We start from the raw sequence: 17,035 nt of genomic DNA, 5'->3' as shown, positions 1-17,035 counted from the left end.
TGCTTGCTGCTGATAAAATTCATTCCCAATCTCCCACCCATCCCTGCCCTCTGGCAGTGGGAGCCATTCCCTGGGTCCTGTCCCTCCATCCCTTGTCCCCAGTCCCTCTCCAGCTCTCCTGGAGCCTCTTCAGGCCCTGCAAGGGGCTCTGAGCCTTCTCCTCTCCGGGGGAACATTCCCAACTCTCCCAGCCCTTGGAGCAGCTCCAGAGCTTTCTCTGGACTCTCTCCAGCAGCTCCACCTCCTCCTGATGCTGGACCCCAGAGCTGGGGGTAGAGCTCCAGGTGGGTTCCCAGCCAAGCAGAGCTGAGGGGCAGAAGCCCCCTGAGATGCTGCCGGTGCTGCAGCCCGAGGAACAACGCTGCTTCTTCTCCCCAGCCCCACGGGGAGGGTGGGACCCAGGGCAGCCCAGGGCACCCCGGGCTGTTCTCCAGGCCTGGCACTGAGCGGAGGCGTTGCCTTGCAGGAGGTGTACGTGGGCAAGGAGACCATGTGCACGGTGGATGGGCTGCACTTCAACAGCACCTACAGCGCCCGGGTCAAAGCCTTCAACAAGTCGGGAGTCAGCCCCTACAGCAAGACCCTGGTGCTCCAGACTTCCGAGGGTAAGGTCCTGCAGCAGCTGGCACACGGCTGGGCACAGCCCGGCCCTGCCCGGGCACCCCTGCAGCAGCAGCAGCACTGCCCTGATGGGACAAAGCTGTGGCAGGAGCCTCCAGCACGGCCACGGTTCCCCTCTCGCCCTTCTCCTGTGCAGGGGGTGTTCCCTGGGGAGAAGTGCTGACGTTTGGGGTGATGCTGTCAGCGTTCAGGAGCACGCGTCATCACGGGATATTCGTATATGCAGGTGTTTTTATTGACAGCTCTGGAGTCAGGGGTACAAACCCAAATCTGACCCCGACACGGCTTTCGAGCTCAGCGTATTTTATATTCTATCGTTATATAACTTACATATTAATTGTTAAAACTTACGCTGTTCTATTTTATACATTGATCTTATTCAAGCATGAATTTCTTGTGATCTTTCTCAAGCCCCTGACCGCAGTTTCTCATGATTATTTTTACTATTAAACAGCAATTATATTTAACTTCTAAACAATCATTGCACCTAACAATTCTATCATTTATCATACACTGGTTGCACAGGGGCAGTTCTAGCAAGTACAAGGCCTACACTTTCCCAGGGTATTTTACCAGGGCCTACTAAGCTTTCGAGCTGAATGTATTTTATATTATATATAATAATATATATAATATATAATACATAATACATAATATATTATGTTATATATTATGTCTTATGTATTATGTATTATATATTATATATTATTTATATTATATAACTTACATATTAATTATTAAACTTATATTGTTCTATTGTATACATTGCCATGAGTTTCTCGTGATCTCTCTTAGGTCCCCGACCACAGTTTCTCATTATTGTTCTTACGATTAAACAGTAATTATATTTAATAACTAAACATTTATCATGTACTAGCTACACAGGTGTTCCAGTAAGGTACAAAGTCTTCCTGTACTTAGGGTATTTATTTCTTTTCAGGGCCTGCTAAGCTTAATTTTCCTTTTAACCCTAAATCCCCATGATTTTAAACCCTTTAATGTCAATGTGACACGAAAGGGAAGCTCAGGTGTTTTTGCTGGGCCCATTTAAAGCAAAATGCTGCCAGCATTGCTCCTGAGGGCTGTGCTTGACTGAATGGTGCCAAAAGCAGGGGATGAAGGCCTGGCAGGGCAGGACAGGGAGCAGAGGGGACATGGAGCATTTGGGGTGTCCTTCCAGAGCCAGGGATGCCCCACAGCATCCCCTGCATCGCCCCCACGCCCACTCAGAATATTCCAACCCTCCCTTGCAGCCTTTAAGTGCATTTGTCACACCAGGCACTTAATCCATTGTGGAAAATCGGTTTATTCCTGACACGCAGGTGGAGAATGGCAAGGCTGGCTCTGAGCTGCAGCTCTGGAGGAAGGGATCAGCCCCCACCAGCACGTCTGCTGCCCCACAGCCAGGCACAAAACCCTTCTCTGGGAGCTTTCCACGCTTGCTGGAATCCCTTTTCCTTGCTCCCAGACAAAAATCTCTCTTTTCCAAGCTGTGCGAGGGTTTTTTTCACAGAGCATCCAGCTGGCAGCTGGGGTTAGAAGGGAGCACACACAGCTCCCACAGTGGGGCTGCTGGTGGGGTGGAAGGAAGGGGAGAGCTTTCCTGCCACAGGGCAGCTCTGGGGGCTTTGAGCAAGGAGAAAAATGGGATTTTTGCTGAAGAGATAGAAGACAAAAGCAGAGCAAGCTTGATTCTCTCTGAGAAACTAAGCTGGTTTCTCTTGCTGCCTGCAGATCACCATTCCAGTTTGGAAAGGGCAGGTCAGCAAGGAATGGGGTTCATTCAGAGCTGGAGCAGAGAGCAAAACTGTGACAAACTTCTCACAGGAGAGGCAGAGAGGTCACAGCACAGCACAGAGGCCTTGGCACATCTGTCAGAGACACCTCAGTGCCTGCCTGCAAACTGAGCACCAGCAGCAAAGAAGCTGCAGAGGTTCCTCTGGAGATCCAGAAAGGGGACAAGCTGCATCCAGCCCCGTGCCAGGTTGGCCAGGACTGCTCCCAAAGCCTGAAGGTCAACAGCTCCCACTCCAGCCTCAGCAGGAGACAGCAGAGCTTTGACTTCTCATCTCTTTTGTGCCTCACACAACACTTTTGAGATACAATTTCCTCATCAAAACTAGTTGGGCTTTAGGTTGTCCCAGCCAGGAGTTTGCAGGGTCCCCACTATGGTCTTCCCAGCTTTGATTTCCTCTCAGAGGTGCTCTCACCTTGAGCCTAGCTCCAAAATATAAAGGAATCTGGGAGAAAATAGCTGCTTGTGGTCCCAGCAGGGCCGTGCCACCGGGGAGAAGTTCCACTCTCCCTGGCTGCATTCATTCAGCCTTTTCAACTTGAATGAGCTCTTGCATTTGCTATTCCAGCACAAAAGAAACAGGGAGGAAAAAGTCAAATGGGCCTGGAGCATTTTGTGCTCTTAGAGGCTGCCCGAGCTCTTTTGGATTCAAAGAGAAATAAATCACATCTGTGTGTGCAGCTTCCGGATATCCCAGTGCCTCGGTGAATGGAGCACATCGCAGCCCTTGCTTAGGCTTTTATTCCTGGCTTTTGCAGCAGCATCAAGCCTTCTTAAGAGCTATTTTGTCTGAAGTAGGCTTAGCTTTTCCCTTCAGCCAAGCTCTGCAGCTTCCTGCAAAGTGGTTGTGTGGGAAGAGAGGATAAAAGAAGGGACAGGCTCGATGTGAAGAGAGCATCTCTGCGAACGTGGCTGTCGTGCTCTAAGTGCTCGTGAGGAATTCTGCTATTTAAGAGCTGGTTTGTAGCTCTGGCCCATGAGATCTTCATCTGTGGAAGGGAGCTGAAGCCTTTCTTCTGCTCCCTGTGAGCAGAGGGTAGTGGGGAGCAAAGGGTCTTGCAGGGCCTCAGCATCTGAAGGGAACAAGGATGAGAAGAAGGGGACGTGTCTGGGGCTCTGCAGGTGGTGCCTCTGTGCTCCTGCCCAACCAAAATCCCATGGGAAGGCAGCACGGGCAGGAGCCTGCAGCAGGAACATCTTCCCTGCCCGTGTGAGAGGCACCTTGTGCTCATCCCACAGGAAATTATTGCAGGTCACTCTTCAAAGCTGCTTCTTGGTGCCACCAGCAGCACAAGGTGGTTCCTGGCTGGGAGAAGGTCTGTGCTCCATGTGCTGGGGCTTCCCAGGGATGCAGGTCCCTGTCACCAGCACAGCCTAGGGCAGCAGGGGTTGAAGGTGGCATCCTTCCCTTGAACCGTGTCCCCTCCTGAGCCGATTTTGGGCTGTTCCACACAATCCCTGGGAGTGTCTCTTGCTCTGTCACATCTTAGCCCAAGGCTCCAAGGCTCTGCCTTAACCTCTGTTCCTCCAGCACCTGCGTGAAGCTCAGCTGTGGGTTGGGAAGTGAGTCTGGAAGAAAGTTGCCAAGGTGACCCAGGGCACAGACATGTCCCAAAGCTTGGCTGGTGGCAGCCCTGGGGTCTCTCCCAGCCTCCTCCTCCTCCTCCCTGAGCTGGGCAAGCCCTGCTCTCCTGGTTTTCCCTCATCCAGCAGATTTCCTGGCCTCTGGCCAGACTCCTGCTGACCTCTCTCCATGTTCTGGATGTCAGGATGAAGGACCACCTCACTCCAGGTGGAGATGGAGAAACGGAGCTCAGCGGTGCCTCCCAGGCTTCTCTCCAGGCACAGAGCTTCCACCTCCCTTCCCCAGCCAAGCCAAGCACCAGAACCTTTTCTCTCAAGCCCAGCTCCTCATCTGGAGCCCAGCTTTAAATTCCTGACCATCCATGGAGTGACCCTGAGCAGCAACCAGGGCTTTTTAACCAGCAGCTTTTGGAAAGGGCCAACAACCCCAGGGGGATCAGCCTGCAAGGAGCTAGAGGGGGGTGTGAGGGGCTAATTAGGGAGAGCCATGAGCACAGCTACTCGTGGTAGTAGTTCCTCTCACTCTTGGAAGAGTTAGAAGCTAAACTAATAAACAAATGTTGAGCTCTGTTTATTGGCTGTTGTGCAATAATTTATCTCCTCTGACCCCACTGACGCCCTTTGCTTCCACAGCCTCGGCCACGGCAGCGAGTTGCAGGAGTTACAACCCCCCACGCGAAGAAATGTTCCCTTTTTTATCTCTTTTAACACAACTCCCAGCTCAATCCATACTCACAGCAGAGCTGGGAAGGCTGGGGGTTGCAGTGTGAGTGCGTGGATGGTGGATTCTACATTTTCATGTTAACACAATCCTGAAAAAGGTTAGGGAAGAAACCGTGGGAGGTGACTGTGGTAGCAGGGAACGGAAACCGATGACCCAAGAGGTTCCCTCTGCTCTGACATTTCTGCTGTGAATCCCACGAGTTAAATTCTTGATATAAGGCTCAGATGTGTTTTGACAGGTACAAAGGGATACCAAGAACACAACCTCCCGAACAACCCTTGAGTAAGGTGGGTGCTTGGTGGTTCTTGGGGTGCTAGAGCTTAGCACAGCCCCGCAAAATGTCACCAGCTGGGTTTTCCACCCCTGATTATTAAAAAGGTTTGGGATGTGTTCAAGCACGGTGGGACGTGTGCATGGTAACCTGTGAATTTTTGTAGGTGCCTTACTGTGAAGAGGTGCAGGACCCCCCCCCTTTACAGAAAACCAGTCGAGTTGGTCACGCTGACACGGGGACACTTTGGAAGATGAACGTGCTTTCCTTGCTGTCAGGCTGCCCTGGAGGGTCTCCCCGGGCTGCCCACACCAGCCATCCCTGCCCTGCCAGCAGAGCAGGGCCTGGGCTCCGCTCTGAGCTCGGGCTGGGGAGCGAGGCCGCCCGGCAGAGACCCCAATTCTGATCTGTAGTTTGATCTTACGTTTAGACACGCAGTCAGAAGAACAGACCCTCCCTTTTCCAGTGCCTTTGGAAAGATCGCAGCTTCGTAGAATGAGTCCTTTCTCCTCCACCCTTAACCTGCAACCCAGCTTCTCGGGGAGATCCTACTTTGAGCTAAGATCTTCGGCCCACCAGCTGAGCTTGCATTCTTCCTTACAGTCCCTGAATTCAGCCGGTGAGCTGAGCACCTCTGGCGTTGCCTCTTGGTCTGTGCTTCTGGGCATCTCCAAACTATCTGTTTGTTCTGTTCCGTTGTGTTTGTTTTTCCCATGACATGCGGGTGGCAGCGGGAATTCTTTCTGTTTGTCCGTGGCCTGCGAGGTCCGTGGCGTGGTTCTCCTGGGCCAGTTCGAGGTGTGGGCTAATGGAGCAGCACAGTAATTCCTTACCTGGATGCTGCTTTTGGCACAGCTGAACCCTTTGGTGATCATGAATCCCTGAATGGTTTGGGTTAGAAGGGATCTTAAAGCCGATCCACTTGCAACCTCCTGGTATGGGCAGGGACACTTTCCTCTAGAAGATTCCTCATTTCTGGTTTGTGTTGAGCTTGTGTCAAGGGTTTAGCATGGGAATATATCCCCATGCTTTCCTTTCCTAATACAACCAGGAAACGCAGCCCCTGCTGGGAGATTTGGTCTGTGAAATTAGTTTGGTTGATTAAATCTAGACCCCTCTTAAGAAAGAAGCAATTCTGGATGAAGCCTCTGGCTTGTTGCTCAGGGAGACTGAGGATTCCCCATCCATGGGAGTGTCTGTCCCAGGCCAGGCTGGAGCAGCCTGGGATAGTGCAAGGTGTTCCTGTCCACAGCAGGGGTGTGGAATAAGGTGATTTGTGTCCCCTCCAACCCAAACCAGTTTGGGATTCTGTGATTCCAGCTCACAGCCCGATTCGGAGCCTGGAGATGTGGGCTCTCTCCTGCTCAGCTTTGAGCACTGGGCTCGACTTTTCCAAACCCGGGTGGATCATGCCAAAGCCTTGTTTCCTGCAGAGCAGAGGACACCTCCCCTGTGATGCCCTGCTGGCCTGGCAGCCCCACACGAGCGCTCGGTTCGGATCCGTGCGCCCGGAATCGCGGGCTGTGCTGGGATGGAGGCAGGTCAGGCAGACTGGGGGATGGATTGGGGCAGACAGCAAGGAGCCACGGGGCTCTCTCAGAGCTGTTTCTAACCAATCTTTGCACATCTTCTGTTGCTAAAAATCCTGGGCCCTGATTCTTCCAGCACCCCGGATTTACCCCGCTCCAAAGGAGTTCATTCCCGGCTTTCTCCGGTGTAAGCCCTGGAAGAATGGGGGCCCCCGATTGTTTGACTTCCATCCCATAACACGGAATGAGGAATGCTGCAGCATGATCCTTGCCAGAATAACCGGGGAGGGGACCCTGCAAACTTTCTTTTCTTTCTGCTTTTTATGTTTGGTTTCTCATCGTGCTGCTGTGAGCTGATGGCTTCCAACGCTGTTTTGTTACGGACGTTCCTTCCGTTGTGTCCGGTGTTCCGGGACCCTTCCATGCTGCCCGTGAGCGATACCCGTGTGTGCACCATGGACCTTCTGCAGCCCCACTCTGGGGTGGGGGGGACAGGGAATAACGGGGTCCTGAACGCCAAAACAGGGTGTGTGTGTCCCTCACGAGAGCTTGGAGCACAGCGATGCGCGGAGACCTGGAGAGAGCGGTGTTGGAGTCGGGACACGGGGCAGGATTCATTAAAGCAGCCTCAGGAGGAGCCTCTTGGCACAGCACGGAGCACAAACCACAGCCAGGTGCTTTCCCACCAACACCAGGGCAGGAGGGGGAAACCAGGCACAGAGCTGGACAGGGGTGGCCCTAAAATCCAGCACCCTTCCTGAGTGCTGTCCCACACAACGCCAACACAGACCTTGTGCTGGTGTCTCCTCCTGGTGAGGACAAGCTCTTGGACCAGGACAAGCTCCTGGACCAGGACAAGCTCCTGGATCAAGGCGAGCTCCTGGACCAGGACAAGCTCCTGGATCAAGACAAGCCCCTAGGTCAGAACAAGCTCCTGGATCAGGGTAAGCTCCTGGATCAAGACAAGCCCCTAGGTCAGGACAAGCTCCTGGATCAGCTCAAGCTTCTAGGTGAGAAAAAATCAGATCAGGACAAGCCCCTAGGTGAGGAAAAACTCCTGAATCAGGACAAGTCCCTAGGTGAGGACAAGCCCCTAGGTGAGGACAAGTTCCTGGATCAGTCCCTGGCTCCCATGGGGTGTTTGCAGCCAGGAATCAGGCACAGCAGCATGAAGGGCACCCCAACACATCCTGCCTTTGCAGCTGATGAAGCTACAGCCCTCTGGGCTCTGAGGCAGGTGTCAGCCCCCAGGGATCCCCTTTCCAGCTCCACTCCCACCCAGACCCATCAGGAGCTGCCTTTTTCTCAATCCCTGTCCTTCAAGGAGTGGTTTTTCAGTCAGTTTAGAGAATCTTTACCAAGCAGTCAAGATACTCCACCAAGGCTAAGATTTCCTGCCTCTTTTCTGGAGAAAAGCAGAATAATTTGGTGTCCTGAGCAGTCAGACTTTATAAAAAGTCCACACTCAAACTCCCAGGCTGTGTTCACCACTCCTCTCCGTGTCCTCTGGCTTTTAATGAATCAGGCCTCCCGTGGCTACTGGATGCTTAATTAACAATGAAATGCTCACAAGTGTTTGTCTGGAGGTTGTTGTTCCTTAGCCGTGATGTGTGAAATGTAGTATCTTTTTATAGGATGCAATTTTGACACACAAGGATCGCCTTACTCCCAATTAGGCAAGTATCTTAATTACATTTAACTGGCACCTACTGCGTGTTGCTTCATTCTTTTTGCTTTTTTATCTTTTCTTTGGCGACTGAGCGGCGTTTCTTGCTCGTACCCTGCTTGCAGAGCACTCCCGGATGTGACGGAATCATGGAATTGTTGAGGTTGGAAAAGCCCTCTAAGATCGAGTCCAGCTGTTCCCCAGCACTGCCAAGGCCACCACTGGCCCATGTCCCCAGGTGCCACATCCACAAGGCTTTTAAACCCCTCCAAGAATGAGAACTCCATCAGTGCCTCAGGCAGGAGGCAAATTTGGAGAAGTTATGACTGCTGGATGATGTAAAGGCATTTTGGTTTTCCCCCCTATGGTTCTAAGGAGAAGGCTGAGCTCAGTGCTCTGGAAGTGGCCCTGAAATTGAGAACTGATCCTTCTGCTCTCCTCTTCTTTTAAACTGAAAGAGGGCAGAGTTTGGTTGGATATTGGGAAGAAATTCCGGCTGTGAGATTGCCCAGAGAAGCTATGGCTGCCCCTGGATCCCTGGCAGTGTCCAAGGCCAGATTGGAGCAGTCTGGGATAGCAGAATGTGTCTCTGCTCACGGCAGTGTGTGGAACAGGATGATCTTTAAGGTCCCTTCCAACCCAAACCATTCCACGATTCTCAATACACATCCCTGCTCATTAAGGCACTTGAACGTGGGCCGAATGCCGTGGGCGCAATTAGCCATTTTACAGCTAATTAAAGCAAGGTGGCTGCTGCTTGCCTGTCCTCTTCAGCCTGTCTGCAGGGCCAGTCCTGCTCATTCCCCCGGGAGAAGGAGCCTGCAGCCCTGTGGGATTCCCTCCTCACCCTGCACCCTCTGACAGCCCCAGCCCATCTTCGCGCCTCTCGATCTGGAGTGCCGACAGCTCCATGCTCTGGCTGGAGTCACAGACAAGCAGGAATGGTTTCTCCTCCTCTGCCCAACCCAAGCTGACGTGCTGTTTTCTCTCCCGCATGCCTTCCCCTGGGGATGACCACAGTTGACATTAAAAAAATGGTGGCAGGTACGGCATCCCCGTGTGCGGCGCGGGGAGCGCGGGGCGGCCGCGTGCATGGCAGCTGTCCCGTGAAACGTTCCAATAAACCAATGAATCAGTCTCACCCGAGTGGTTTTTTTTTATTTTTCAAGCCGCCAGAGTGTTTTGTGGATGTGTCAGTTCACGTTTTCGGCTGGAGGAAACCACCTGGGGAACCGGGCTGGTGGCTTGTGAATGACTCCCTGTCCCTCTGTCTTGTCGAGGACGTGACACTGTGTCTGTCAGATTTGCAGTAACAGAGTCCTGTGCATTTAAACCAGCAGCCCTACGGAATCCTGGAGGTTTTGGGGCATTTTCCAGCCTTCCCATGAGTTCTTGTCTTAGGTGTGGCTCGTTGCTTGGCAGGGAGGTTTCTTTTGTGTCACTCAGTAAATTAAGACTTTTGTGTGTGCTTTTGGTTCCCAAAAACAGCCCTTAAATACACACACAGAGTTTATCTGCTGATCCTCAGTCAACTTTCCTGGCCTGACACTTGGTCCTGAGAGTAAGTTACATTCCAGGCCAGGCTGGACGGGGCTTGGACCAACCTGGGATAGTGGAAGGTGTCCCTGCTATGGCAGGGGTTGGAACGAGATGGGCTTTAAGATCCCTTCCAACCCAAACCACTCCATGATTCCATAATCCTGTTAGAGCCTGGAGACCTGGTGAGGATCACATCTCCTACAAAGGCCAAATTTTGAGGATCCTACAGGCTCACTGAGCTGAGACGCTGGGAGCCGTGGAGCAGCAAGAGCGAAACTCCTCCAACTCCTGGCCATAAAACCTCAGGCACACTGGCAGCTGCAACCACGGGAGCTCAGAGCATCCCTCCGTGGTGGAGTTGCCTTCCTGTGGTGGAAGTTGTCCCTCCGTGGTGGAAGTTGTCCCTCCGTGGTGGAAGCTCGGTGTCGTGCATGCCGCATGCCCTGTCCGTGTCACTCCACGCGGCCCCGGCGCGTCCCCCCCGCGCTAACCCCGTGCCGTTTGTGTGTTCCAGTTGCTTGGTTTTCTTTCGACCCCTCCTCTGCCCACGCTGACATCATCTTTTCCAATGACAACCTGACTGTCACCTGCAACAGCTACGACGACAGGGTGGTGCTGGGGAAAACGGGCTTTTCCAAAGGGCTCCACTACTGGGAGCTGTCCATCGATCGCTACGACAACCACCCCGACCCGGCCTTCGGCGTGGCTCGCATCGACGTCCTCAAGGATGCCATGCTGGGCAAGGACGACAAGGCCTGGGCCATGTACGTGGACAACAACCGCAGCTGGTTCATGCACAACAACTCCCACACCAACAGGTAGGTGGGCAGGGGCTTCCTTTGGGACAGCACAGCCCAAAGAGCTTTTGTGGCTTTGATAGTGGCACCTACAAGTGTTCACAGCGAAGGGTGGCATCAATCCTGGTTGTCTCCGTTGGAGGATGTGTCCTTTCCCCAGTGGGGATCAGGCCCTGCTGCTTGGTGCTGCCATGTTCCAGTATTCCTTCCCTGCTTGCCACCGCTTTTGCCGTGCTGACTCTTCCTGTTGGCATCCCCGGTGACAGCCAAAGCCTTGCAACTCCTGCAGCAGCCTTTGCCTCCATCCCTGCGCCACAGCCACTGCTCATGTTCCATGAGGGAGTGGGGACTTGGGGAAGAACCTGGGGTCACCTTCCTGCAGCCCTGAGGGCCGTTCCCTGATGGATCAGCAGGTTTTGGCGTGGCTTTGCTCCACGGTTCCTCGTGCTTTCCCCCATGGATTTGTGGCTGTAGCTGCTCTCAGGGTGGCTTTTCCCTTGGAGACAGCACGGCAGGAGGAGAGCAGCTCCATGGGAGGGTGGAGGGGGAGGATCCCAGGGAATGATGAGCATAGCGGGGATGGGAGCCTGGCTCCCGGGTGAGCTGTGGTGTTCACCATCATCAGTGCTTGAGCTCCGTGGCCTGAGCCAGGAGCACAGGGGCCACTGAGCCTTCTCCTCCCCCAGAACCGAGGGCGGGATCACGAAAGGCGCCACGGTGGGAGTGCTGCTGGATTTGACCAGGAGGACTCTGACCTTCTCCATCAACGAGGACCAGCAAGGGCCCGTGGCCTTCGAGAACCTGGAGGGCCTCTTCTTCCCCGCCGTCAGCCTCAACAGGAACGTGCAGGTACGGGCTTGGTTGGGCTCTCTGGAGCAGGGTGTGGCATTCCCAGCAGTGGGAAGAGGTGACCTTGCTGTCACACTGCCCCTCGTGCTGCTGTCCCTGCAGTAGTTGCTGCTCAGTAGCAGGACCAGGAGGGTTCCCGTGCAGCAAGGGGGGCTTGGAAGGAGCTAAACTTGCACCCTAAAGCACCTGTGAGTCTCCAGAATCAGGACAGGCCTCCCTGTAGCCTCACTCCCTGCTCCAGGTTCCTCCCTTGGGGCTGCTGAAGCACCGGGGTTCTGCAGCCCTCCTTGGGATGGGGTTTGATAACTGTGCTTGTGATGCTCCCTCCCAAGAGCCTCACCAGCTCCTACAGCTCTCCCAGGTCCTGGATGGGAGCATCACCAGGGAGAAGGGCACCTTTCAAAGCCTGTTTTCCTCTGGGACCTTTCAAACCCCTCTTGTCTCCCTCTCTCAGCTCTCCTGAACATCCCCAGGCGGTGACACCAACCTGGTATTTCCATCTTTCATTTCTCTTCTCACTGAGCACATCCCTGCTGTCCTCTGTCCCAGGGAATGCTCCTGGCACACCCTGGATTTGGCACATCCCCCCTGCCACTGCCTGCACCTCCCACCCTGCCCAGGCACATCCAAGGACACGTTGCACCTAATGGATCATTTTGGCAGGGTCTTCTTCAGTGGGTGTCAAACCTGGAGAGGGACTTTGGAACAGAGCCTGGAGTGATAGGACACAGGGAATGGCTTCCCACTGCCACAGGGCAGGAAGAGATGGGATATTGGGAAGAAATTCTTGGCTGTGAGGGTGGGGAAGCCCTGGCACAGGGTGCCCAGAGCAGCTGTGGCTGCCCCTGGATCCCTGGCAGTGTCCCAGGCCAGGTTGGACAGGGTTTGGAGCAGCCTGGGACAGTGGAAGGTGTCCCTGCCATGGCAGGGGGGTGGAATGGGATGGGCTTTGAGGTCACTTCCAACCCAAACCACTCTAGGATTTTATGATCACCTCTGTGCAAGGGCAGAGGCACCAAGTGGCCTCTGCAAATTCGGGATGCATGGATTAGGACATGCTGTGCTGTGTCCATCAGGATCCAGGGCTTGCTGCATTGTCACCAAGGCAGTGACAATTTTCTAGCAGCACTGGGACAAAGGTGTGCTGGGACCAGCCCAAATTTTGGGAGCATCTTTGCCAACTTTTCCCATCCCAAGGGTCTCACTGGCAGAGGAGTCTGTCTGGCTTGAAGAAGAACTGGGAAATGTTTAATTGGAAAACACTAACGAAGCCCATGTTGTCTGTGCTGGGTTTAGAGGTGCTGTATTAATTTGGTGTGGTAAAAACATCCTGCTGTGTGCTGGGTTTAACTCCTACCTCAGTCCTCTACACATCTCTGGAGCCCCTTGGCTTTGTGAGTTCCCTGGGCAAGGCAGAGCCTAAATCCCCTGACAACACAGAAATCCTGTGGGATGCTGATAAAAGGCTGCTAATTAAGCCAAGCCATTTATTGTGCTTCTTCAGAGGTATATGCCTAATTGAAAACAACTCTAATTAGGAGGGAAATCACTGTATTTTAGACAGTTTTCTTCAGATCTGTATTTGAAGGGGGAAATGCTGCTGCTGCAATAAAAGGAGGAATTGTGCTCTCCTCCCAGAGGAAAGCATTTGTGGAGGGAACTGAATTTCACCAGTGCCTGTGTGAGCATGGCCCTGTCCCAACATCCTGATGCTGCTCAGCTTCCTCACCACCAAGCTCCTTGCTCCCACCAGAAATCAGCCACATCCCCTCCACTGTCCCTGTCCCCTCTCTGTCCCCATCCCCACTCAGCTCAGGGCCTTCTCCAAGATCTCCTCTAATGTCTTCACTGTCCTTCAGGTCCCCCCATCCCCTCTTGTCCATCTCACCTGCACAAAGACCCAGCTCCTGCCATGTCCCACCTCTCAGGCAGCCAGCTGTGGGATTTGTACACAGCCAGCTGGGAATATTTGGGGCTTGGAACCAGCAGTCCCAGCTCACTCCAGCAGCACAGAAAAGTGAGGAACACGCCAGGATGGAACCACTGCCACACTTCAGGGGACACCTGCACCTCTGGTCACATCCTGCCTGTCCCAGGCTGCTCCTGCCCTCTCTGGGGACAGTGTGCCAGCTGCCACGCCACGGGCTGTCCCAGCAGGCACACTGGGACACAGCTGAGACCCGTGTCTCTCCTTGCAGGTGACGCTGCACACCGGGCTGCCCGTGCCCGAGTTCTACGCCTCGCGCTCGGCCATGCCCTGAGGATGCTCCCGGAGCCGGCTGCCTCTTCTCGGGAGGAGAGGAGCCAGCCCGTTCCCCGCTGCAGGACAAGGCCAGGCTGCCCAGCTGTGGGGTCCCTGCCCAGCTGTGGGGTCCCTGCCCAGCTGCCAGGTCCCTGCTCGGCCCCTGGCCGGAGGTGGGGAAGCAAATCAGGAAGGAAGATCCTGGCTTTGGCCGCTCTCCGGCCTCCGCGCTGTCCTGTGTGTGTGCGCTTCGCTCTTTAGCTCTCCTTGGCTGATGAAGTACCTAGGTAGCCTGAGCTGTTCTCCTGTGTCCGCTTTTAGGTTTGGTTTTCCTGATTTGAGTTGGGGTTTTGAAGGGGGGGGGGGGCAGTTCTGTCTCACTTTCCTCTCCCGTGGGGCCAGCCCCAAGGACCCCACCACGGGAACGCTTCCGCCCACGCCAGCCTGGTTACTTGGCAGGATTATTTCTTTCCCCTGTGGCCTTTCTTGCAGAGCACCCTCGGTCATGTGTAGAGGTGGGTCCTGGATTACCAGTCAGTCTCCATGTCCTTACCAACACACCCCACTCTGTCCTGTGTCCCCCCGGGGCGCCTCTACGGGGCAGGGGGTGGCCATCCTGTCCCCAGGTGCTCCGGGTGCTGGCAGCCCCTTGCTCGGGTGCTGAACGCCCACGGGGCCCCCCACGCCTCGGTGCCAGCACGTGCGCCACAGCCATAGACCGGAGAGCCCTCGCCCGGCTCTTCGGAGATTAGTGTTTATTTTTTTATAGTTGCCATACGAAGCCTAGCCTTAAATTCAACTGATAGTGTCCTTCCAATCACCGGAGAATCATTCTGCAGCGAGGGTCTGCCCGGGGTGGGGATGGGATGGGATGGGGAGGAAGGAGAGCTGGCCACAGCCCCGCCACGCACTCAGGAACACGCGCTGCTGCCGGCAGCATCCCCTGCTTGACTTTCTGGTAATCCAGAGGCAGGAGAGGACGGTGCCAGCCCCGTCACTGAGAGCTCGCTCACATCCCCTCGCTTGGCTTCACGCGGAGCCGGGACGGGCAGTGGGATCCGGCCGGGATGCGACGGGAGCGCCGGCCCAGCAGAAAGACAAGTGTAAATAGCCCATTCCCCCGCAGCGTGCCCTCCTCTAGGACGGTCCCGTCCATCCCCTTGTTGCTCCAGCATTAAGTTTTCCTAATTTATTGGATGGGTGCTATCTCGTTGACTCCTGCCGAGGAGTTGCTCCCAGCTGCCGAGAGCCGTGTTGCGGGACAACGCCGGCAGCTCCTTGGTGGATTCCTGAGGAGCCCCCCGTGGCCGGCTCACCCGGGGCTCCTCTCCCAGCCGTCATCCCCCGTTCTTTAGGGTGTTCATGGTGCTTCTTAGAGTCCCAGTGAGTGTAAGACGTCGTCCCCCCCGTTGCGCGATGGTAGCTGCACACAGCCGCTGTACTGACCAGAGGTGTCATGTTTGCCGTTCTAATAAAGGACTTTTACCAGAGAAAGGCAGAGCTTCCAGAGCATCTCTGTGCTTCGCTTCCCATCTCGTCCTCCCTGGGGCACATCCCTCACTGTCCTTGGCCAGAGACAGCAGCAGGGAACAAACAGAACCCGGCCAACGGGAGGGAGCTGCTGGAAGAAGGAATTCTTGGCTGTGATGGTGGGGAGGCCCTGGCACTGGTTGCCCAGAGAAGCTGTGGCTGCCCCATCCCTGGAAGGAGGGAGGAATGACCAAGGCTGGGTACAGAGCACCATCTGCCCAGGGAGATGAAATAGAGGCAAAATTCTAAGGGATCCATGGAAAACATATTCACTCTCCCGTGACAATGTAAAAAGTTTCATAAAGGACAATAGGAGACAAGGACCATAGAGCAAGGGGCTGTTGGCTGAGTGCATCTTGGCACTTAGCTAAGAGCACACCTTCACCTTCGGGGATACCCCTTAAATACCTTTTCCCTGACATCAGTCTGTTGCATATTCATAGACTCATGCATATCCATAAACTAGTTTACATATTCCAGGAACTATTTTACATTGCCCCTCCTTGGCTCTGCCTTTTTAGAGCACGAGTGTTTCTTGGCTGTGGTTTGGGCTCCTCTTTACCACTTCTACTTTGGGCCTTGGTCCACACTTTCTCCAGACAGTGGGTGCTGATAGGTGGCAGATCTGTACAGGTGTCCTCATCCTGTTTTCACTGGATGTTATCCCATCCAGGCAGGCATTTTAACACAAGCACACTGATATCAGCAATTTCACTAAGCTTAATTAACAACAGAAGTAAAAATTCTATAACAAAGTTACTTTAACACCACACATATAAAATCCATTTCAGTATTTGCGAAAAGCCAATATTTTAATATCTATCTGTAAGAGAGCAGTGGAGGGGGAGCCATTTCCAAGGGAACAGCAGGGCCAGTTCTCCCAGGGCCGTGAGAAGGACTCACTGCTGGAATATCAGTGCCTGCTCTGTTTTCCCAGAGTGACTCAGGAGAGGTTTTCAATGTGCAGCTTCTGAGCTCATCACGGGCTCGAGTCCAGGGCTAAAGGAGAAAATGCTAATGGGTGAAGTGCATCTCAGAAGGATGTTTGTTCCTTCCAGAGTGGGAATGTGCCCAGAACACCGGAGATACAGGAAACTGCATCTTCCCTGCAGCATGTCAAACCAGCCTGTAAGTCATGTACAGCACAGGGAACAGCCCAGGGCCAGAGCATCTGTGGCAGTGGGACAAGGGGGAATGGTTTTATACTGACAGAGGAGAGATTTAGATGAGATATTGGGAATAAATTCTTCCTTGTGAGGGTGGTGAGGCCTTGGCACCGGTTGCCCTGTAGCTGCCCCATCCCTGGAAGTGTCCAAGGCCAGGCTGGACAGGGCTTGGAGCAGCCTGGGCTGGTGGAAGGTGTCCTTGCCCTTGGCAGGGGGTGGAACTGGATGATCTTTAAACTCCTTTCCAAGCCAAACCATTCCATGATTCTGTGATTCTGTTACTCTCTGGGTGGAAGCCTCTGCATGGATCTAATCTAAACTAATCTAATCTAATCTAATCTAATCTAGTCCTGCCCACTGGCACTGTGAAGCCATTTCCCCATCCTGTTACTCCAGGTCTTCACCCAAAATCCCTCTCCAGCTCTCCTGGAGCCCCTCCAGGCCCTGCAAGGGGCTCTGAGCTCACCCTGGAGCTTCTCTCTGCCTGGTGAACACTCCCAGCCTGGGCTCCAGCCCTCGGAGCATCCCTGTGGCCTCCTCTGGACTCCCTCCAGCAGCTCCACATCCTCCTGATGCTGGACCCCAGGGCTCGATGCAGCTCTGCAGGTGAGGTCTCACCTGAGCAGGGCAGAGCTGCACAGTCCCAATTCCTTGCCTTGCTGCCCACCCTGCTGGGGGATGAGGCCGGGACAGGGAAAACAGCCTGGAAAACCTGGGAGGCC

The 17,035-nt window shown here is 54.2% G+C and overlaps 1 protein-coding gene across 7 annotated transcripts in view; it reads left to right on the top strand.

Annotated features, from left to right (window-relative positions):
• TRIM9 (tripartite motif containing 9) overlaps positions 1–15,111 on the top strand; it is a 61,499-nt gene extending 46,388 nt beyond the window's left edge. For 2 of the 7 annotated variants that reach the window (XM_021538455.2, XM_021538454.2), the window contains exons 7-13: positions 467–605; positions 5,426–5,614; positions 8,159–8,200; positions 9,211–9,234; positions 10,244–10,547; positions 11,213–11,375; positions 13,574–15,111. In XM_021538455.2, coding sequence (XP_021394130.1) covers positions 467–605; positions 5,426–5,614; positions 8,159–8,200; positions 9,211–9,234; positions 10,244–10,547; positions 11,213–11,375; positions 13,574–13,636 — 924 coding nt within the window. In that variant the 3' untranslated portion in view covers positions 13,637–15,111. The remainder of the gene's footprint in view (positions 1–466; positions 606–5,425; positions 5,615–8,158; positions 8,201–9,210; positions 9,235–10,243; positions 10,548–11,212; positions 11,376–13,573) is intronic. The other 5 variants (XM_021538458.2, XM_021538457.2, XM_031504892.2 and 2 more) reach the window with 4 other exon arrangements.
• The last annotated feature ends 1,924 nt before the right edge of the window (positions 15,112–17,035 follow it).

This window comes from Lonchura striata, chromosome 6, assembly GCF_046129695.1.
Source record: "Lonchura striata isolate bLonStr1 chromosome 6, bLonStr1.mat, whole genome shotgun sequence".
Classification (NCBI taxonomy): Eukaryota; Metazoa; Chordata; class Aves; order Passeriformes; family Estrildidae; genus Lonchura; species Lonchura striata.
This window is presented reverse-complemented; position numbering and strand designations above follow the sequence as displayed.